The sequence below is a fragment of the Pyrgilauda ruficollis genome, unplaced genomic scaffold (genome assembly GCF_017590135.1).
Source record: "Pyrgilauda ruficollis isolate IOZ18807 unplaced genomic scaffold, ASM1759013v1 scaffold435, whole genome shotgun sequence".
Lineage (NCBI taxonomy): Eukaryota > Metazoa > Chordata > Aves > Passeriformes > Passeridae > Pyrgilauda > Pyrgilauda ruficollis.
In genome coordinates, this window is record NW_024525879.1 from 21717 (window position 1) to 43221 (window position 21505).

A 21505-nucleotide genomic window follows, 5' to 3' on the forward strand; every position below is an offset into this window, starting at 1 on the left:
GGGGAGCAACACACCCCCACCCACTCCTGTCCTCCCCACCCCGGCCATAAAGCCGCGCTTTTAGCTTTAAATATTGATGGGGGCTGTGTCCGTCTGTCCGTCTGTCTGTCTGTCTGGAGGGGACAGACGGAGGCGCAGCGGTCGCGGGCAGCCCCTTCTCCTGCGGCTGCATTCGCAGGCTGGAGCTGCGCGGATGGAGAGATGGAGCCGGCCCTGAACTCGGCACGGGGGGCGCTTTGAGGGCCGGGGGGGTTTCTTTGGGGCGTCAGGGACCCCGGGGGTGTCGGGGCAGCAGCTCCTCACTGCCCGCTCCGGGAGAGCCCCGCTGGCTCCTCCGGGACCCAGGGATGGGTGACGGACGGCTGTGGGATAAAGGGGGGACGCCTTCTGCCCCCAAACCCTCCCGGCAGTCCCTTTCGGGGTGCCCAGCGCGGCCCTGCAGGAGCCGGGGGGGCTCCGGGGGCGGCCCCGATCCGGGTCACGCTGGCCCCGCACAAATCCCGACCCCCGGGGCCGCCTCCGGAGCCCGACGTGCTCCGTCTCGGGGCATTAACGTCAATTAACGATTAATAAATATCCCTTTCCCCCGCGAGGGAGGGGTCCCGGCGCGGCCCCGCTGTCCCCGGGAGCGCTCCGGGGCCGGGCTAGGCGCTGCCCCCGTTCCGTGCCCGCGGTCACTCGCGGGGCCGGTCACGGTGCCCTCGGTCACTCTTGGGGACACTCACGGTGCCCTCGGTCACTCGTGGGGCCGCTCACGGTGCCCTCGGTCACTCTTGGGGACACTCACGGTGCCCGCGGTCACTCTTGGGGACACTCACGGTGCCCGAGGTCACTCCTGGGACCGGTCACGGTGCCCGCGGTCACGCTTGGGGACACTCACGGTGCCCTCGGTCACTCGTGGGGCCGCTCACGGTGCCCGCGGTCACTTTTGGGGACACTCACGGTGCCCGCGGTCACTCGCGGGGCCGGTCACGGTGCCCGCGGTCACTCCCGGGGCCGCTCACGGTGCCCGGGGCTCCTCACCCCCCTGGGATGCCGGGGGGCGGCAGAACGGCGGTGCTGTCCCGCCTGAGGGGGCACAAGGCGTGAGCTCCTTTTCCAGCCACAACTCGGGAGCGTCATCCCCGCTCCGCGGCGGCGGAAAAATCCGCGAGAGGGCTGGTTCCGAGGGCCCGGGGGCTGGCCGGGAGGGAGGAGAGCAGCGCAGCAGCCGAGGCAGGGCAGGAGTTCCCCTCGCTCTTATTTGGTGGTCACCTCTTCCCATTACCTGCTCCATAATTCATCCGCTTTTACAGTTGATTTATCAAAGACCAAATATTTCTGGTCGTAAACACTTCATCTCGGCTTTTATCCCACTTTAGGTTTAAGAAGCCCCCCTCCCCGCTCACTCCTTTTTCAGCCGGTGACGCTGCGAGGATCAGCGCTGGAAAGAAACAGAGCAAACCCCCCCAAAAAAAACCCCAAAAACCTGGATATTCTGGGATCAGCTGAGCCTAAAACCAGAAAAACTCGACTTGCGGCGTAAAAGCGGGGGTCCCGCCCTTGCAGCCCCCCTTGCCGCGCCGCTGCCGGTGGCCGGGGTGCGATCCCGCTGCTGGAATTCCATCCGCGAGCACAGATAGAGTTGTCATCCCCATTCAGCGGCGGTTTATGGCTCTCTCCTCCTCAGCGGATTTTACAACCCGCATTCCACGACCTGCACATTTTTACTTTACAGCTCAGCCAGGCCTATTTTCCCCCTTTTTTTTTTTTTTTTTTTACACCCTTTTCCTTTTAATGACTGGATCTTTTCTTCTTAAAGAAGAAAAAGAAAAAAATGAAAGGAAAAAAGAAGAAGGGTTCAGTTTGGGGGGAAAAAGGGGAGAAGAGGGAGAGGAGGTGGAAGGAGGAGAGGCCGAGGGCTGCTGCCCTGGGGAAGAACACGCTCCGAGCAGAGTTTACACCCCGCGATCACAAACACCAGATTGTAGAATAATTCCCAATCAGGAATCCAGGAAATGTCGGGCGGAGGGGAAAATCAGGAGCTGGGCCCTTTCCAAAGCCCGCCGGAGGCTGCTGGCCCATCTGGGCTGGGAGCTGAGGCTGTTCCCGTCCTCACACCCCAAAAAAGAGCGGCCTGGGGTGGGGAGAAACCCCCTGAGAGCCCCAAAAATGCCCGAAATATCCCCTTGGAAGGATTAAAAGCGCGGCACGCCTTCCAGGAGGGCACCCCGACGGCAGCTTTGGCAGAGGACAGCCGGGGGCATTTCTGGGGGCAGCAGATGTCCCCCCCTGTCTCTCCCCCCCTCTTTGTTCCCGCTCTCATTTCCCCCCAAAACCACCCCCAGTTTCTGGGGTCTGCGTGAAAACCGAGGCAGGAACTCGGAGTCTGGGAGGGCAGGGAACTTTCTGAACTTTGCTGTTGGCCCGGAGGCCGCGCTGGCCCCCAGACGCAGGGAAATGAAATTTGGGCTGTTTGGGGTGTTTGGGGGGCTGCGAACCGCGAGGGCGAGGTGGCCAAAGCCTCGAGCAGCGGGGAAAAATTAAAATTTCCTCCGAATTAAAGGTCATTTTGGCCCAGGTTGCGATTTTGGCTGAGCGGTTTTTACACAAAAGAAAAACCAAACCAAACCAAAACCCAATGAAAAACCCCAAACCCGCCCCGAGCTGACCCAAATCTGACTTTATTCGGCAGGAACGGACAGAAAACGAGGCCGGCAGACCTACACCAGGTACCAGACGCTGGAGCTGGAGAAGGAATTCCGCTACAACCGCTACCTGACGCGGAGGAGGCGCATCGAGATCGCCCACGCGCTCTGCCTGACCGAGCGGCAGATCAAGATCTGGTTCCAGAACCGCCGCATGAAGTGGAAAAAGGAAAATAAAAGCGCCTGCCCCGGCTCCGGCGGGCAGGAAAAGGCAGACGCCGAGGAGGACGAGGAGGAGTGAGGTGGATGCAGGAAGAGAGAGAAGGGGGAAAGGGCGGGGAAAAGGCAAAAACACGCGTTAAAAAATTAAAAAAAAAAAAAAAACGGTTTTTACACAAAAGAAAAACCAAACCAAACCAAAACCCAATGAAAAACCCCAAACCCGCCCCGAGCTGACCCAAATCTGACTTTATTCGGCAGGAACGGACAGAAAACGAGGCCGGCAGACCTACACCAGGTACCAGACGCTGGAGCTGGAGAAGGAATTCCACTACAACCGCTACCTGACGCGGAGGAGGCGCATCGAGATCGCCCACGCGCTCTGCCTGACCGAGCGGCAGATCAAGATCTGGTTCCAGAACCGCCGCATGAAGTGGAAAAAGGAAAATAAAAGCGCCTGCCCCGGCTCCGGCGGGCAGGAAAAGGCAGACGCCGAGGAGGACGAGGAGGAGTGAGGTGGATGCAGGAAGAGAGAGAAGGGGGAAAGGGCGGGGAAAAGGCAAAAACACGCGTTAAAAAATTAAAAAAAAAAAAAAAAGGACTATATATAAAAATAAATGATAAGCGCATCGATAATTAAACCCCTAGGAGTGATTCCTTGTGTTTGACGACACTGAGAAAGAATACTACCTATATTAGAGTCTCTTTTTTTGGGTTCTTTTCCTTTTTGTACCATAGAATATCTACCTATTCCATGTGGCTTTAGAGTCAGGATAGACACGGTTTTTTTCTATGTGAGCCTTCCTCTAGCAGCACTCATTTGTAAATCGCTGTAATTTGTACCTCGCTGTGTACTGGGTTAATTTTTGGGGGGGTTATGAAGTAACGTGGTCGTGTTTAGCACCTTTAATTTAGAAAATGTGACCCGAAAGCCTGAATGCAAATTACATTTAGAGCGTAGAGTCCTGTACAGAATATGAATTATTATTCCTCCTTCCTCCCCGTAACCTCTGTGGTTCTTTTCTCCTCGCGGTGCTCTTTTGTCTGTGGATATTTTTACCTTCGTTGTTCGAGCCTCTACGGGGGGAAAAAAAAGGGAAAAAAAAAATTAAAAAAAAAAAAAAAGACGGAAAAAAGCAGAGGAATTAATATTGTGCTACGTCAAATGTTGTATATCAAAGTAGCAGATTATTTAATGGCGGCGCGTTGCTTTTTTGTTATTAATAATTATTATTATTATTGTTATTTTCCTTGGTCTGTGATTATTATTCTTCGAAATAAAAAGGAGATCTCCAACAACCTACAGCGCGTTGGGTGCCTCCCTCTTCGGCTCATTAAAAACAAACAAAAAAACCTCACATTTTTTGGAAGGGCTTTGAAATAAAGGTGGTGAAATATCCTTTTACCCCGATTTGTCACCCAAATTTCTCTCGTTTTCTTTGGCGCAGCCGATCCATCCGAGATCTCGCTGCTTTTTTCCGGAGATTGGGCGAATATCCGGGGAAATAATTGATTTTCGGGGCTCTGGAGGTGCGGCTGGGCTCTCTCCCCTCTCTCCCTCCGTGCTTGCGCTGGGGTTATTCCTGAGGAAGGAAAAAGCGAAAAAAAAAAGAATTTAAAGAACCCAGAATGGCCCCAAAGAATCTCCGCGCTCCTCGCTTCAATTCTCTTCTCCTCCGAACCAATTTGCACGGAGCGTTTTCCATTCCCCGCTCCTTTGGCCATTTTATTTCTTTATTATTTTCTTTTTAAGGTTCTCCCTCCGCCCTTCAATTACTTTACTGCGGACTGGAACTCTTTCATTAGCGCCAAATAACGCCGAGCATCAAAGCGCGCATAAAATAAATTAAAGCAATTAAACGCGGGGGAAGAAGGAGAAAAAATTTAAAAAATCAACAAGGCAAAACAAAAGGTTGGGTAAATTTAAGGACTTGCGCCTCGGCCTCGCTCTCCCCCTCCCCGCCTTTTTTTCCTTTTTTAAATTAATTTATTTATTTCCGCGGAGCATAAAGGCGCGGGGGCTCCGCGGAATTTTACTCGGAGGGGTTGAGCGAGATGCGGAGGGAAGGGAATTTAAAAAAAAAAAAAAAATCAAAATAACATTTAAAAAAAGGAACAAAATAAACCCGAATTCGGGGAGGAGTTGGCGGTGGCAGCCCCGCACCTTCCTCCTCCTCCTCCTCCTCCTCTTCCTCCCCTCGCTCCTTTTTCACCTCCCACCACCCCCCGATGATTTCGTGCCCGCCGCATCCTCGGGCAGCTTTCTTTTATTTTATTATTTTTGGGTTTTTTCCCCCCAAAATCAGGTGCCACGTCAGGGACCCGCGCGCCCCCAGATTCGCTGCTGGCCCTAATTAGGGAAATCCCGTAATTATTAAAGGATCGGCCCGGCCGCTTTTCCCCCCAAATTCTCCAAAGTCTGGAGGGGAAAATCCAGGGAAAATGAGAGGGAAATGCAGGGGAAATGAGGGGGGAAATCAGGGGGAAATCCAGGGAAAATGAGAGGGAAATCCAGGGAAAATGAGGGGGGGAAATCGGGGGAAATCCAGGGAAAATGAGGGGATAAATCAGGGGGAAAATTCAGGGAAAATAAGAGGAAAATCCAGGGGAAATGGGGGGGGGGGGGGGGGGGGGGGGGGAAATCAGGGGGAAAATCAGGGAGGAAATCCAGGAATCCAGGGAAAATCAGGGGAAAAATCTAGGGAAAGTCCTGGGAAAATGAGGGGGAAAATGCAGGGAAAATGTGAGGGAAATCCAGGGAAAATCAGAGGGAAAATCTTGGGATAATGAGGGAAATCTAGGGAGAATGAGGGGGGGGAAAATCAGGGGGAAAATCCCTTTTTCCCGCAGCAGCGCTCCCTGCAGAGCCTCGTCGGGGTGTGGGGGTGAAATCAATTAAAAAACCGAAGCCATTCCAGAATTTTCTGGCCCCTCTGCCGCTCCCGGAGCCCCCCCGCCCCCCCTGCGCTGGGGGCGAGCGGGAATTGAGGCGAATTCCAGTAAAAAAGGGCAAAGCCAGGCTGGGATCGGCCGGGGGGGCACCCCAAAATCCACCCTGGGGACACCGAGGGGACAGGGCGGGGTCCCGGGGGGATTCGGAGCCCCCCGAGCTCCGAGCCCGCTCTGCCCGCGGCTTTTCCTGCCTTTATTCCATCCCCCCAAAGCTCCCGCTCGCCCCTTTCAGCCTAAAAGATCCCAATTGTGACCCAAAAAAAAAGGGAATTGAGGCCAAAATCGCGAACCCCGCTGTTTTACTGTGCCTGCCCCCCATTTCCATCCATCCCAAACCTCCAGCTCTTTATTCTGGGGGGGTTTTATTGTTCGGGAATTTCAGGCGTTATTAGATTTTTTTTTTTTTTTTTTTTTTTTTTTTGTCCCCAATGACCCCCCCCATATCCAAGCCAAGGGTGGGGTGAGGAGGGTGAAAAAATGATTTAAAAAAAATCCCCGACACCCCTATTTGATAATTTTAATTTTTTTTTAATATTATTTTGTTTAAAAAAAAAAAAAAAAAAAAAGATGGCGGCTAAGAAAAAGACTGCTGTTAAACCGGTCATGAAGAAATGCAATAAATTCCTTGTTGTTTTATGAAAATTTACAACTTTGTGATAGAACTTTATGAGTGGCTGGGTTCTGGGATTGGCCAGAGCCGGTCATGTGGACTGCTAACCGTGAACATGAACTTTTTATTATTTCCCATGTGGTTATATTGCACCATTCTTCTGTCCGCTGCACCTTGGGTCGGATCAGTGTCCTCCGTAGGGCTCTCGCCCTCTCTCTTTGCATTTTTTTACTTTTGTGTGTAAGCTCGGCAGGGTAAAGCGGGGCACAGGGGAGGGGGGGCCGCCTGAGCCGCACGCACCCCCGGGCTCCCCCCTCCGCTCCCGCGCTTCCAACACCTCCAGACAATTTTTCCAATTTTTTCCTAATTATTACCACGGTTTTCCCCGCTATTTTTAATATTTTTTTTCCATTTTTCTTAATTTTTTTTTAAATCCCCCCCCCTCCCCGCTCAGTTTCCCCGCTGGTTTTTTTTTGGGATCTCAGTGGGAATGGAAGGGCGGAGGGGATTCCGCACCAGGAGCGCTTTTGGCACGGGGGGAAGTCGCTCCTTTTTCCGGGCAAGTGACAGAAAAATGCGAGCGGCTCCGAGGAGCCCGAGGGGCGACGGACGGCTCTCAGGTTGGGACAATATTTGTCAGCCAACAGATAAGCCAAAGCTGGTCTCTCCCGGCCCAAAATTCCCACTCGTGCCACGGAAAAGGACGCCAAAAGGTAAGGGAAGAATGCGTTTCTCTTCGTTTATTTGTTACGGATGTAAATATCTGTATTTTCTGTATTTTTTATACTCAATGGAAAGGTGGATTTGTCGAGCTGGTTTTTTCTCCTGTTTCGTCCCCATCTCCTCCTGCGCGGGGAGGAGGTGGCGGAGGGGGGATGAAAAAGGGTGGGGTGCTGAAGGAGGGAGGAACGAAAGGCTTTGGGGATCTGATTCAGCGACAATTTCAGCCGGAAAAAAAAAACCAAAAAAAAACCCAAAAAACGGAGATTAGAGGTGAGGAAAAGACAGAAATAAAGGTGGAAGAAAAAGCGGGGAAATTAATCGAGAGGAATGCGAGAGAAATAAAGGTGGAAAAAAGGGGGAAAGAAAGAAACCGAGAGGAGGAAAGGAAGAAATAATGAGGGGAAAAAAAGGAAAAAGAGAACGAGAAAAGAAAAAGAGAAGGAGAAAAGACAAAGCGAGGCAGAAACAGAGGGAAAACGAAGAAAAGAAATAGGAAATAAGGAGAAAAAGGGGAAAAGGGACTGGGAGGATGAGGAGGGAGCCGGGTAAGGTCACCTGGAGACAGCAGACGTGCGAGGAAGGGCTCGCAGCCGCTGCCTCGGACGAGCACCGAGCCCTTTGTGGGCGGTTGTCGCGTTCCGTTTTGTTGGTTCGGGTGTTGTTTTGGGGTTGTTTTTCCCTCCCCCTGGCAGAACGCGGTGCCAGTTTGGTCGTGTCGAGGCGAGCGCGGTGGTTTGGCGGAGTTTCCGCGGGGCTTTGGGGTTCGCGCTGCTCCCCAGGGTCGTTTGTCGTGCGGGTGGTTTTTCCTCGGAGCTGGAGGAAATCTGAAAGTCGCTGCCACAAATACAAAAAAAAAAAAAAAACAACAAAAAAAACAACAACACGCTAAAAAACCAAAAAAAAAAGGAGGGGGAAGGAAGAAAAGGAAAAAAAAAAAAAAAAGGAGGAGAGGAAAAAAAAATTAAGAATGAAGTCAGCGCAGAGCGCAGCGCTCTCATTGTGATTTTTTTTTTTCCTCTCTCTCCCCAACTCCCAAATGAAGCTGACGTTGGGAAGCAATCAAGCTCCTCGGATTTTAATTGCGCTCTGCAGCTCTAAGGCGGCTTTGGGGCCGGGGTTTCCTCCTGGCCCAAACCTCGCTGTTCTTTCAGGGAAATCTTCACCCGGAGGTGATGTCGGCTTTAATCTCATTTATTTGATTTTTTTTTCCCTTTTCCTGGCTATTTCAAGGGCGGGCTGTGAAATATTTGTATGAATGGCTGCCCTTCCGAGGTGGCTGTTAAATAAGATAATGAAGGAGCGGGACGGAGGGAGAGGAGATTCATTATTTAAGCATAAACCGTTTTATGACGCGACGATTTATCTGAGGAGAGCGCGCCGAATATTGCGTGCGAGAGGGTAAATGATGGCGAGCAATAAACAGAAGGACGTTTTTAAAAGCGATTTCTTCCCCGAACCTGTTACATTTTACATCAATCACCGGCCGAGGGGGTTGAAAAAAACCCGGCGCGGGTTCAACCTCCCGCTCTCCCTTTCCCCCATCTTTTCTCTGTGGTGTTGTTTTATTTTTCTGTTGGCGCAGGGGACAAAAAACCAAACCAGAAACAAATAATTTAGGGAAGAAACCTCGTTTTTAGGCCGATTCTCCGCTGGCAACCACTTGTGGAACCCCCGCGGGCTCGGGGGGATTTTTAACATTTCCCGGGGGAGCGGAGCCGGCCCGAACCCTGCGGTTGGGGGGATGATTTGGGGGTGATTTTGGGGTGGTTTGGGGGTGGTTTGGGGGTTTGGCTGCTCCACCCCGCCGGTTCATTTGGGGAAAAGCGAATTAAAATCCCGGCGGGGCCCATTCCCCGCCGTCTGCTGCCATCTACCGTCGGCGGCCCGCGGACACCGGGGGGTCCCGGGGGGTCCCGGGGGGCTCCCCCAGCCCCGAGACCCCTCCCGGGCTGCCCCCACCTCTCCTTTCCGCGGGGGGGAGCGCAGCTTTCACCTCCACCTGGAGCCCCCGCGGGTTTTGTTCCGCCTCGAAATTCGGATTTTTTTTTTTTTTGGGGGGGGGTCGGGCGGAGCCGAGGTTTTGCCGTCCCGAAAAAACCGCAAAGATGAGCTCGCAAATCCCCCGGGATCGGGGCGCGCTCGGTGCGCGGGTGCGGAGGAACGCGGAGGGGCCGGGAGGGGCGGAAGGGCCCCAGGGGGGTTTGGCAGCTCATTATTTAAAAAAAAAAGGTGAAAAAAATTGAAAAAAATGGAAATAAAATGAAAATAAATGGAAAAAGAAAGACATAAAATGGAATAAGATGGAATAAGGTGGAATAAAATGGAATAAAATGGAATAAGATGGAATAAGATGGAATAAAAGGGAATAAGATGGAATAAAGTGGAATAAAATGGAATAAAATGGAATAAAATGAAATAAAATGGAATGAGATTAAAAGAAAGAAAAGAAGAAGGAACAAAATGAAAACAATAAAACAAAAAATCAAATAAAATAATAAAAAAAAAAAAAGGAATAAGAAGAACTAAAGGGAAATAACCCGCAATAAAACGCAATAAATTCCAATAAACGGCAGGCAGGGGAGCTTTGGCTCCTTCCTGGCTCGCAGTGGCCGCTCCGGGAGGGGCCGGGGGGGTCCGGGGGGGCCGAGCCGGTTGCTGGGGACAGGGGCAGACGAGGGGTCACTTTTAAGTTACTGTAGGCGCTGCGGGGACAATGCGTGCCTGTTATTTTAAAAGGTCCCTCCCTCCCTCCCTCCCTCCATCCCTCCCTCGTTTTCTCCCTTCTCGTTTTCTCCTCCTGCCCCGCAGTTCCCTGGCAACTGTTCAGGTCGGGAATAATTCTGCTTTTCCCCCCCAGAAAGTGCCGCGCTCGGAGGCTCCCGCCTGGTGGGGGGAATTCCCAAAAAAAAAACCCCAACAACACCAAAAAAAAAAGCAGGAAAAAGAGGGAAAGGAATGAATTTTCAGCCGCGGTTTTTCCGCGCTGCAATTCCGCCCCGCGCCGGCCCCGTCTCGCCTCTCCTTCCCCTTCTCCCCCCTCATTTCACCCCCTCCGCCCTCCCGAGGAAATATTCGGGGCTGGGGGCGTTTGGGTTCCCCTCCCCCCCGCTGCCCCCCCGCTTTTTTCTGATTTTGCCGTTAATAATTAGCCGCGCTCCTTAATGAACAATGGCAGATGATTATTGCCGCTTTTCAAAGCTCGCATTAACCAGGTTATTACGCGCTGCACGGGAAGTCAGGTAAATTAAACTGAGATTGCTGGAAATTAACTTCCAGGCGGTTTCGCCTGGGAGAGAGGCGATTTTTTTAATATTTTTTATTTTTTTTAACACCTTCGGGGCTCGTTGTTTTAAAGCCTGCAGCTCGGGTTTATTTTCCGGAGCGATTTGGGGTGCGCAGGAGCGTTGCAGGGCAGGCTCGGCTGCTGCCAGAGGTTTTTCTGTGCCTGAGTTCCAAGAACAAGGGGTTTTTTCAACTCTTTTCGTGCTCTTGGCTCGACTTTATGGCCGCAATAATTCCCTCGGTGGGGAAACCCCCGCTGCGATCGCACTTCAGAAGGGTCGGGAATTCGTGGAAAAAAAAAAAATAAAAGGAAAATTTAAAAAAAAATTAAAAAATATTTTAAAAATAGTTTCTTTTTTTTTATTGGAAGCAACGGCACGGAACTTTCCCAGCAGCGCCGAGCCCTGAGCGGCTCCAGCCCCGCACAAGCCGCGCTCTGTTCTGCCGGCCTGGCCAAATATTTGGGTGTTGTTTTAATCCCCTCATCCCTCGGCTCTGCCGGGGCTGCTGGCCAGGAAAACCACGCGACAAAAAAAAAAAAATTAAATAAATAAATACAAAAAAGGCCAGCAGAACTTGTCCGTGCCCCAAATTCTTGTCTTTATCTTTATTTATGCCCCGACGTTTGAGCGATGGCTGTCAGGAGGGGACAGGCGCAGGGAAATCGGGGACTGCGCCTTCTGCTGCTCCTCTGCACTGCCCGGCCTGGATTTTGGGGTTTTTTGGGAGGAAACGAGGCAAAAAATCTGGTTAAAGCCGAGCCCCCTCCCCGTTTTCTTGCTCCTCTGCAGAGCCCGGCCTGGAATTTGGGTTTTTTGGGAGGAAACGAGGCAAAAATCTGATTAAAGATGAGCCCTCTCCCCATTTTATTGCTCCTCTGCAGAGCCCGGCCTGGATTTTGGGGTTTTTTTTTGGAGGAAATGAGGCCAAAATCTGGTTAAAGATGAGCCCCCTCCCCATTTTATCACTCCTTCTTTACATGAGGCAAAAATCTGGTTAAAGCCGAGCCCCCTCCCCATTTTATTGCTCCTCTGCAGAGCCCGGCCTGGATTTTGGGGGTTTTTTTGGAGGAAATGAGGCCAAAATCTGGTTAAAGCTGAGCCCCCTCCCCACTTTATTGCTCCGCCTTTGCAGACCTCGAGTCTGGAATTTGGGGTTTTTTTGGAGGAAATGAGGCCAAAATCTGGTTAAAGCCGATCCCCCTCCCCACTTTATTGCTCTTCCTTTGCAGACCTCGGGTCTGGATTTTTGTTTGTTTAGGTTTTTTTTTAAATATGAGGCCAAAATCTGATTAAAGCCGAGCCCCTCCCCGTTTTATTGCTCCTCCTCTGCAGACCTCGAGTCTGGAATTTTGGGGTCTTTTGGTTTTCTTTTTTTCAAAGATGAGACCAAAATCTGATTAAAGCCGAGCCCCCTCCCCACTTTATCGCTCTTCCTCTGCAGACCTCGCACCTGGAATTTGGGTGGGGTTTTTTTTTTAGTTTTTTTTGAGGAAATGAGGCAAAAATCTGATTAAAACTGAGCCCCCTCCCCACTTTATTGCACCTCTGCAGACCTCGAGTCTGGAATTTGGGGTTTTTTGGAGGAAATGAGGCCAAAATCTGATTAAAGCCGAGCCCCCTCCCCGCTTTATTGCTCCACTGCAGAGCACATTTCCAGACCTCGAGTCTGGAATTTGGGGTTTTTTGGAGGAAATGAGGCCAAAATCTGATTAAAGCCGAGCCCCCTCCCCGCTTTATCGCTCCTTCTTTGCAGACCTCGCGCCTGGATTTTTTGGGGGTGTTTTTTTTTGAGGAGATGAGGCCAAAACCTGATTAAAGCCGAGCCCCTCGGCGCCCTCAAAGCCCGGCTTAACTTCAGGGCTGAGCCTGAGCCCTCCTTGCTCCCTCCCGCCCGAGCTGGAGGCGTCCAAAGCAAACAGAAGTTGTCCAAATCCACATTGGCTCGGGATTTGAGGCGGTTTAAATTTAAAATTCCCTCTTTGGAGCCCTGGGCCGGGGGAATGGAAACCACCCCTGAGCCGAGCGCTCAATCGAGGGAGATTTAGTGCGCTTTAAGACCCCTGCTCGAATTTAAATGTATCATAGGTGGCGAATCAATTACAGCGCGGGCCTGACCCTCGGCGAGATGAAAACTGGGACAGCCCTCGGGGCTTTTCCTGGTTTTTTTTTGTTTTTTTCCCACCTTGGGAGTCAAGTTTGTCCCTTTTCCTGCCCCAAGGAAGCGTGGCTAGGGTCGAGTGAGACGGAAGATTTTTTTTTTTAATCTCCAGAGATGTCAGCGATGCGCAATTAGCAGGCCGGCTTCAATTAGCGCGGTTTTATTTTCTTTTAAAACCAAGAAAAAACTCTGCAAAGAGCCCCTTCCCACCACAAATTATCATAACGAGCGGCGCCGCGAGCTGCGGCCGTGCGATATTTTATTTTTCCCCTATTTTTTTTTATGCTTTCCCAAACTATTTCGAGGGATTTATTTGCAGAGGAGCGGCGGAAAAACACCGGGACAAACATTTTTTTTTTTTTTTTCCGGCGGATTGCTGTTCCTCACGAGAGTCAAGTTTGTCCCTTTTCCTGCCCCAAGGAAGCGTGGCTAGGGTCGAGTGAGACGGAAGATTTTTTTTTTTAATCTCCAGAGATGTCTTTTTTTTTTTTCCGGCGGATTGCTGTTCCTCACGAGCTGGGCTGGCAGGACATCCCATTTCTCTGCCCAAAAAATTTGCATGCGGGGCTGCTCGCGCCTGATAATCTCAGGGTTTTTTTGTTTTTTTGGGTTTTTTTTTGCAGAGCCACAAAAATTGCGTAACCCATCCAACGCACCAACCGCAAAACCTCTTATCCCAGCTTTTAAAAAAAATTCCCCGTTTTCTCTCCTTTTTTCCCCCCTCTACTCATCTCTCCCTCTCAACCTCTTTCTGATTATTATTTTTTTTTTTTAATTTCCCCCCATTTTTATTTGTATATTTTAACCCTGGCCACTTCGGGCGCATTCCACACACAAAGGGGAAACTCTGCAAGAACAAATATCGGAGATATCGGCCCGGGAGGGGGGCGGCGGCTGGAAAACCACTTCCTCTGCCTGTTATTTCCTTGAATTCTGAGCATCGCGCCGCGGCCCGGGATGTTCCTCGCAGGCACGGAACAACCTTGGCTCGGCCGCCGTAAACACGAGCTTCCAAATCAATTAGTCGTAACAAGATCCCGCTTTTCGGAGCCTCTCCAGCCTCTGGCAGCCCCGCGGAAGATGTGTAATTCTAGATTTGTGGCGCGCACAATTCACAGATTTGGAGGTATTTCAGCCCCGACAGACAGATGGTTACAAATTCGGACAGGAAACAACCCCGTGATAAAAGGCGGCTGATCGGGGGGATGGCGCTGGGGTGCATTTAGGTGGATTTTCTTTTCCTTTTTTCTTTTTTCTTTTCCTTTTTTTTTTCTTTTTCTTTTCCCTTTTTTCTTTTTCTTTTCCTTTTTTTCTTTTTCATTTCCTTTTTTTTTTCCTTTTTTTTCTTTTTCTCTTTTTTTTTCTTTTTCATTTATTATTTCCTTTTTCCTTCTCCTTTTTTCTTTTAACTATTTTTTAAAAAGTTTATATTTTCGGTTTGGGTTTTTTTTGCCGGGGTCTCTCTCTGCTACTGTGATTGATTTTCCCCCTTGAGAAAAAAAAAGAAAAAAAAAAAACCATACGTGGATTTTTCTTTTCCTTTTTTTTCTTTTCCATTTCCTTTTTTCTTTTTCTTTTCCTTTTTTCTTTTTCTCTTTTTTTTTCTTTTTCATTTATTATTTCCTTTTTCCTTCTCCTTTTTTCTTTTAACTATTTTTTTAAAAGTTTATATTTTCGGTTTGGGTTTTTTTTGCCGGGGTCTCTCTCTGCTACTGTGATTGATTTTCCCCCTTGAAAAAAAAAAAAAAAAAAAAAAAAAAGAAAAAAAAAAGCGGCGAGAGGAGCTTCAACCCGACCTTGAGCCAGCGAGGAGCTCGGGGGGGACGCGCAGGTAGAGCCAAGCGAGGAAATCCGGGCGAATCCAAACAAAAAGCCCAAAAAAAAAGATTTAAAAACCAAAGTGGAGCTTTCAGAGGGTCGGACACTCCCCGCGTTGCCTTTTGCGGGGTTTAAAAGGACAAAAATCGCTGTTTTGCGGTGCGGACGGGCTCGAGGAGGGGGCGCGGACCTTGCGCACCTCCGGGCGCGCTCGGAGCGGCAGCGCCGCGCTCCTGAACCCCCCCGGCGCCCCGGCACGGGCGCGATCGATAAAATCCGCTTTTCCCCGCAGCCGGGGCTCCGCTCCGGCCAGAAAAGGTCGGGCGCGGGTCCGGCATTAACAAAAATCGCGAGAGGGCACAGCGCGGGGCGGCCGCGGGAGGAGCGCGGGGCTCGGGCCGCAGCCCAAAGGAAATATTTCCATTTTCCATCCGCGCCCCCAAACGCGGAGCTCTGGCGGCCCCGGAAAAGCGCGGAGATGCGGCGGAGGCAGAGCGCGGAGCGGGCAGCGCTAATTGACGGTAATTAGTTGTCCAAAGCGATTTCTCCTCCCGGAGCGAACCCAGCTCAGCCCCCGCCGCGGGGGCTCCTCCTTGCAAACTTGGCTCAAAAACAACTTTTAACTTCATTTTGCCGCCCCTTTCCCCGTCCCGTTCCCCCCAACTCCGCGCGGAGCGCTCGCGCAGTTCGGGACGAGTCGCAAACGCGAGGGGTTAAAGTTTGGCCAAGGCGAGTAATTAACTTTTTTTTTGTTGGTTTTGTTGGGGTTTTTTCTCTCTTTTTCCCCTCTCCGCGCTGTTCTTTCGGGGATCCGCACGCATTTATTGGGTGCAAATATAAAGATTTCGGCTCTCGCCGCGCCATCCGCGCGGACGGGCGCTCCGGGGGAGGGAGAGGAAGAGGGGAGGGCGAGGAGGAGGAGGAGGAGAGGGGGGGGGACCGCGCGTTTATTTATTTATGAAGCTCGCAGCGCGCCGGGAGAAGGCTCCTTTCGGCAGATATTATATATTTGGTTAAGGGGGTGCCTTTCTGTTGTTTAAAAGGGAGGGAAAAAGGGGGTGGACGGTTTGTTCTTGGGGGTCCCTGGTGCAATCTCAGCTCCTCATGGGTGCTATTTTGCAACCTCAGGCGCCTGCTATTGGTCAGCCCGTGATCAGATGGTTGTATTTCCTTGTGTCCCTCGCTGGCACCACGCCATCTCCCTTCAGCTAAAACCCAATCTCCGATATACCACTAATAGCTAAACCACTTGGACTATAAAACACAACAAATCATAAAGCCCGGGCTAAAAAGGACGGCACGCGCGCGCACACACACACACACAAGGATTAAAAAAAAAAAAAAAAGGAAAAGGAAAAAAAAAAAAAAAAGGGGGAATCTCTCTCTCTCTCTCTCTCCTTTCCGATGAGTTCTTATTTTGTCAACTCGACCTTCCCGGTGAGCCTGGCGGCGGGGCAGGAGCCCTTCCTGGGACAGCTCCCGCTGTACCCCTCGGGCTACGCGGATCCTCTGAGGCACTACCCCGGCACCTACGGAGCCCCGGCCGTGCAGGACAAGGGCTACTCCTCCTCTCCTTACTACCAGCAGAGCACAGCAGCGTTCGGCGGCCGCGGCTCCGCCTGTGACTATGGGCCCGGCGGCTTTTTCAGGGACAAGGACCCCGCGTGCGCCCCTCCCAGCCTGGACGAGGTGCCCTCCTTCGGCGCCGAGCCGCGCAAGGCGGACTGCGCGCAGAGCAAAAGCGCCTTCGGAGAGAGCGAGGAGCAAAAGTGTTCCGCGCCGGTTTACCCCTGGATGCAGCGGATGAACTCTTGCAATAGTGAGTTTACTCTTTTTACAGAAATAAATGCATCAATCTCCTCCCTCCCTCTTCCCCCCCCCCCCCCTTTTCTTATTTGTTACCGCCAGGGAGAGAGAGAGAGAGCGAGGAGGGGAGCGGCAGGAGGAAGGTTCACTTTTAGAGCCCAAACTTCCAGCGGGGGAACTTGGGCGGACGTGAGAGGCTCCAAACACGCACCAAAACTTCCCAGCGCTCCGAGATTTCCACCCCGAGCTAGAAACGCTTCAACCCCAAAACTTCTGAATTTCTGCCCCACTCCCTTCCCCCTTTTTTTTTTTTTTTGTTTTTCCCTCTTTTTTTTTTTTTGTTTTTTTTTTGTTTTTTTGCCACATTCCTGTTCGCGTGTCACTCAGCTACAGCGATTTGTCTCTGTCTCTGCCCCACACGCACAGGGAGATATCTTTTCTGAATCAGATCTGGATGACTTTACACACACAGAGCCCCGACCCGCGCCCCCACCAGCTCCCCCCGCCCTCTCTCTCTGTCCCCGAGCCGGAATTAAATGATATAAAAAGTGTTTAAATATTTGAAGGCGGACGGTTGCATTTTTAATGCCGCTCGCACGTAATGAAAAGTCTGCCTGGGGAGGATTTTCCTGGTTTTCTCCCCCCTCCCGCGGTGATATATGACTTCTTTAAGTGCTGTTTCCTCAATCAGAATCACAACAATAACCAAAAAAAAACCCCAGATAAGTGTGTGGGGGGGTGAAGAGCAATAAAAGCCTCCCTGCTCTCCTTCCCCGTGTTCAGACGCATTTGTTGCCTTTTAAGTTCCAAATTGATGTCCATTAGCGCGGGGACATCGAGTGTTGTGTCCTCTTTAATGCGGACTTTGGGCAGATCGATTCACTTCATTATTGCTTAAATGCCCCGATCTATTACGGCTTTGCCGGCAGGCTGCAGCGCGGGGAGGGGGGCGAGAACACCTTGCGGTCCCTCATCCCGGAATAAGATGGATCGGGCCTTGTCTCGGCCCAAAGCCCGGCTTTAACCCCCCCTGCCCGGCCGGGCCGCTCCGAGCGCTGCTCCCGGGGCTGCGCGGGGCTCTGGGGAGGCGCGGCCCCCTCCGCACCGTCCCAAAAATCCACCTCGCTGGTCCCCCTTCACCCCTCCCCTATCTCCCCTTATTTCCCCTCTGTTTCCCCTTTATTTCCTCTTATTTCCACTCTATTTCCCCTTATTTCCCTTTATTTCCTCTTATTTCTACTCTATTTCCCTTTATTTCCTCTTATTTCCACTCTATTTCCCCTTATTTCCTCTTATTTCCTCTTATTTCCACTCTATTTCCCCTTATTTCCCTTTATTTCCTCTTATTTCCCCTCTATTTCCCCTCTTTAACCTTATTTCCCCTTATTTCCCCTCTACTTCCCCTTATTTCCCCTCTGTTTCCCCTTTTCCCCTCTATTTCCCCCTAGTTTCCCCTATTTCCTCCTATTTCCATCTACTTTCTTCTATTCCCCCTTATTTCCCCCTAATTCCCCCCATTTTCTTCTATTTCCCCCCGTTTTTCCTGCGTTGTTCCCTGTTTTCCTCTATTTCCCCTTTATTTCCTTCCATTTCCCCCCATTTCCCCCTATTTCCTTTTATTTTCTTCTATTTCCCTCTATTTCCCCCATCTCCTCCTATTTTCTTCTATTTCCCCTTATTCCCTCCTATTTCCCCCTATTTTCCCCCCACTTTTCTTCTATTCCCCTTCTTTTCTTCTACTTCCTCTATTCCCCCTATTTCCCCCCTATTTGTTATTTCCCCCTATTTCCCCCTAAATTTTTAATATTTTCCCCTATTTCCCCCAAATTTTTAATATTTTCCCCTATTTCCCCCTATTTCTTTATATTTCCCCCTCTTTTTTAATATTTCCCCCTATTTCCCCCTATTTTGTAATATTTCCCCCTCTTTTTTTATATTTTCCCCTTTTTTTTAACATTTCCCCCTATTTTTCCCTCATTTTTAACATTTCCCCCTATTTCCCCCTATTTTTAATATTTCCCCCTCTTTTTTAATATTCCCCCTATTTCCCCTCTTTTTTAATATTTCCCCCTATTTTTTAATATTTTCCCCTATTCCCCCCTATTTTTTTAATATTTCCCCCTATTTTTTAACATTCCCCCCTATTTTCTCCCTGTTTTTCCCTATTCCCCCCCATTTTCCCTTATCCCCCCCACTCCCCGGCCCCGTCCCGGATTTTCTTTTTGTTTTTTTTTTACTTTTATTATTATTTTTTCCGCTGATTTTCCCTCTCGGCCGCTCCCTCAGGTTCGTCCTTCGGGCCCAGCGGCCGGCGGGGCCGCCAGACCTACACCCGCTACCAGACGCTGGAGCTGGAGAAGGAATTCCACTTCAACCGCTACCTGACCCGGCGGCGCCGCATCGAGATCGCGCACTCGCTCTGCCTGACCGAGCGCCAGATCAAGATCTGGTTCCAGAACCGCCGCATGAAGTGGAAAAAGGAGAACAAACTGCTCAGCTCCTCGCAGCTCAGCGCCGAGGAGGAGGAGGAGAAGGCGGCAGAGTGATTCCGCAAGAACGACGACAAAAAAACCAACAACAACAAAAAAACAACAACTAAAAAAAAAAACCCAACCACAACAACAACAAAAAAAAAACCCAACAACAACATAAAAACCCAATAACAACCATTAAAAAGTTATCTAAAAGGCGCAAAACGCCATGAAAAGTCGGGATTTGGGGAGGGGGGGAGTGGGCTGCCGGGGGGAAACGCCGCTCCTGGGGGGGACAAGCCCCTGCAGCAGCGGCCGCCGCCACGAAGTTTGGGCCACCAACGCCCCGGACTCGAATTCCCGATGATTTTGTCCATAAACAAGCAAAAAACACACAAAAATAGTCTTCTAGTCGCGTTTTGAATTCTGGTTTTTTTGCCCTTCCCACGCTTCCCTCCCGCTCTGCTCCCCCCCCCACACGAAATGGAATAATAATAATAATAATAATTCTAATGAAAAAGCGAAGAGATGGAGAGAGAGAAGGAGGGAAAGAAAGGGAAAGGGAAAAAAAGGGGGGAAAAAAAGGAAAAAATTAAAAAAAAAAAAGGACTCCTAGCCGTGTTTCTACCCTTGGTGTCACTGTTAGTAATCTGCTAACTCTTGTATTTAATGGAAGTGCTGCAATATATGTCATTTGGGGTGTTTCTTGTCCTAATTTTGTAAAAATGTTTCATGCACGGTTGGCATAAGTTGGGTTTTTAATTTTCTTTCTTTTTTTTTAATTTTTTTTACTCCTTTGGTAAATTAATCAAACCCTGGGGTTCTTTGTAATTAGTTTCGGGGTGTTTGTTTTTGTTTGGTTTTCTTTTTTTTTTTTTCCTTTTTAATTTTATTTTAAAAAGGAAAAAAGGAGAGATAGAACGAGTACTACCTACAAGTCTGCGGGGAAAAAAAATAAGAAAAAAGAAAAAAAAAGGAGAAGAACAAGGACAGAAAGTTCTATTTTATTAATTTTTGTACGTGTTGTGTTTGGAGTTTGTCTTAGCTATGAACATGGAATTCTCTAATAAAAGCCAAGTCTTCGATCTCACCCTCACTCCCCTCCCCTGTCATTATTTTTAGAGGATTTTTCCCTTTTCCAGGGGGGTGAAAAGGAGATTTTCGTTGCCCTGGGGGTGACGATGTCCCCGGACCCCCCAGGACTCGCAGCTCCGGGGCACGGGAATTTCGGGGGACATAAAAATCTGATTTTCCCCCATTTTTTTGGCTCTGCTCTGAAATGGAAGCCCTTTCCCCAGGAGTTTCCTGGCTGACATTTCTGCCTTCAGCACCGCGCTCTCTCTCTCCCTCTTTTTTTTTTTTCCTTTTTTTTTTTTTATTGTTACAGTACAAAGAGTTATGACGAAACGCCGTCCCATCTCCGTAATAAATCAAGGAAACGGGCAAAAATACGCCCTCATTTATCCACCAAAGCTACCTAACATTTGCCCAGCATCTTTCAAACATCTGCTCCCTCGCTCCGTGCCCCCAAATCAAAGAGAAATGTGGCGCAAAAAAAAAAAAAAAAAAAAAAAAAAAAAAAAAAAAAAGGAAAAAATTTAAAAATTTTCCAGATTTCCAGGGAATTTACCCCGGAAAAAAATTCCCAGCGCCAGGAATGAACTGCCGTTTAAACTGGGAGGGGGAAAAAGTGGGAAAATTCTGAATTCAGCTCTTTGGGAAGGGCGGATTTTTATTTTTTCTCTTGGCTCGGCTGGCGATGGGACGGGGAAGGTTTTGTGCTCCTCGGCGAGGAATTTTCTTGCGAAATCTCCAACTTTCCCCTGCGTTTGGGGGGAATGGAATGAGATTAGAGGTTTTTTGTTGGGTTTTTTTTTTTTATTTTTTTATCAGCTGGGGGATTTAGGGCCGGCTCGGGAATGTGCGCGGGGGGGAAAAGGCGAGCAGGGAGCAGCTCGTGGCCACCAGAAAGCCCCGGGTGGGAGCGCGTCCCCCCCGCGCCACGAGCCGCTTTTAATGCCAGCCACTTTTAAAACCAATTCATGCAGAAGCCTCACAGCTGTAGGACATTTACTATTATTGCCACGCTTTTCATTGCCCGTAATTATTATAATTATATGTCACTTTCAATATGGCGCATAATTCCCAACGAGTTGCAGGCGAGCACGCGAAATTCCTGAAGTGCCTCGGAAGGAGGGAGAAAAAAAAGGAAAAAAAAAATTTAAAAAAAAATACGAGAGACAGAGAAAAGGAAAGAGACGGAGAAAAGAGAAGAAGGAGAGGAAAAAAAGGAAAGTGATGCCTCAAAAGCCCGGCTCTTTCCCAGCGTTCTCCCCAATTTCCGAGCGCTTTTGCTCCCCGATGTTCCTTGCAGGTCAGCAAACGGGAAGGGAAACCCGCGCAGCTCAAGGCTCAGAGAGGACCTGGAAACGCTCGGGAGCAGGAACATCCCAAAAACCAACGTTATCAACCATTCCCACCGGCCGGATTTCGCCTCTTTTTCCTTTCTCCCATCCGTTTTTCCCCAGGTTTTTTTTCCCTCCCCACTCCAGAACTGAGACGCGAGCTCCTGGCTGAAGAAAACCTCGACTTTTCCGCCTAGAAACCACCCCAAAAACCACCCGCAGCTCCTGGTCACCCCTTCCAACTGCGGACACCCACAGAGGCCTCGCAGCCACCCAAAACCTCATCCCAAACTTCTCCAGCGCCACAAAACCCGAGAACTCCTCCAGAAACCCCCCCGAGCCCGGGGGGCGCCGAGACCCGCAGGACGCGCCGCGCCCTCTCCTCCCTCCCCACCGCCACTTGTTGCTTTCCTTTTTTTTTTTTAATTTTCC

The 21505-nt window shown here is 50.1% G+C and overlaps 2 protein-coding genes and 1 long non-coding RNA gene across 6 annotated transcripts in view; 2 read left to right on the plus strand and 1 right to left on the minus strand.

Moving 5' to 3' along the window:
• The window catches only part of HOXB7 (homeobox B7), a 5993-nt gene extending 1848 nt beyond the window's left edge, over nt 1-4145 (plus strand). For 2 of the 3 annotated variants that reach the window (XM_041478231.1, XM_041478229.1), the window contains one exon: nt 2675-3005. In XM_041478231.1, coding sequence (XP_041334165.1) covers nt 2675-2928 — 254 coding nt within the window. In that variant the 3' untranslated portion in view covers nt 2929-3005. Of the gene's footprint in view, nt 1-2674; nt 3006-3107 lie in introns of those variants that run through there. The other variant, XM_041478230.1, reaches the window with a different exon arrangement.
• Nucleotides 3730-8161, minus strand: LOC121359341. Its single transcript, XR_005956034.1, has 2 exons — nt 7687-8161; nt 3730-4429 (listed from the first exon to the last, which is right to left on the minus strand). It is a non-coding gene; the product is annotated as an uncharacterized LOC121359341 (long non-coding RNA).
• Nucleotides 8162-15126: 6965 nt separating this feature from the next.
• On the plus strand, nt 15127-19758 carry HOXB6 (homeobox B6). Of its 2 annotated transcripts, none has more exons than XM_041478227.1 (2): nt 15127-16210; nt 18471-19758. In XM_041478227.1, exons 1-2 carry the CDS (start codon nt 15796-15798, stop codon nt 18794-18796), a joined length of 741 nt encoding a protein of 246 aa, XP_041334161.1. In that variant the 5' UTR covers nt 15127-15795; the 3' UTR covers nt 18797-19758. The 2 variants fall into 2 exon arrangements, with proteins under 2 accessions (XP_041334161.1, XP_041334162.1); XM_041478228.1 differs by having other exon boundaries at nt 18484-19758.
• The last annotated feature ends 1747 nt before the right edge of the window (nt 19759-21505 follow it).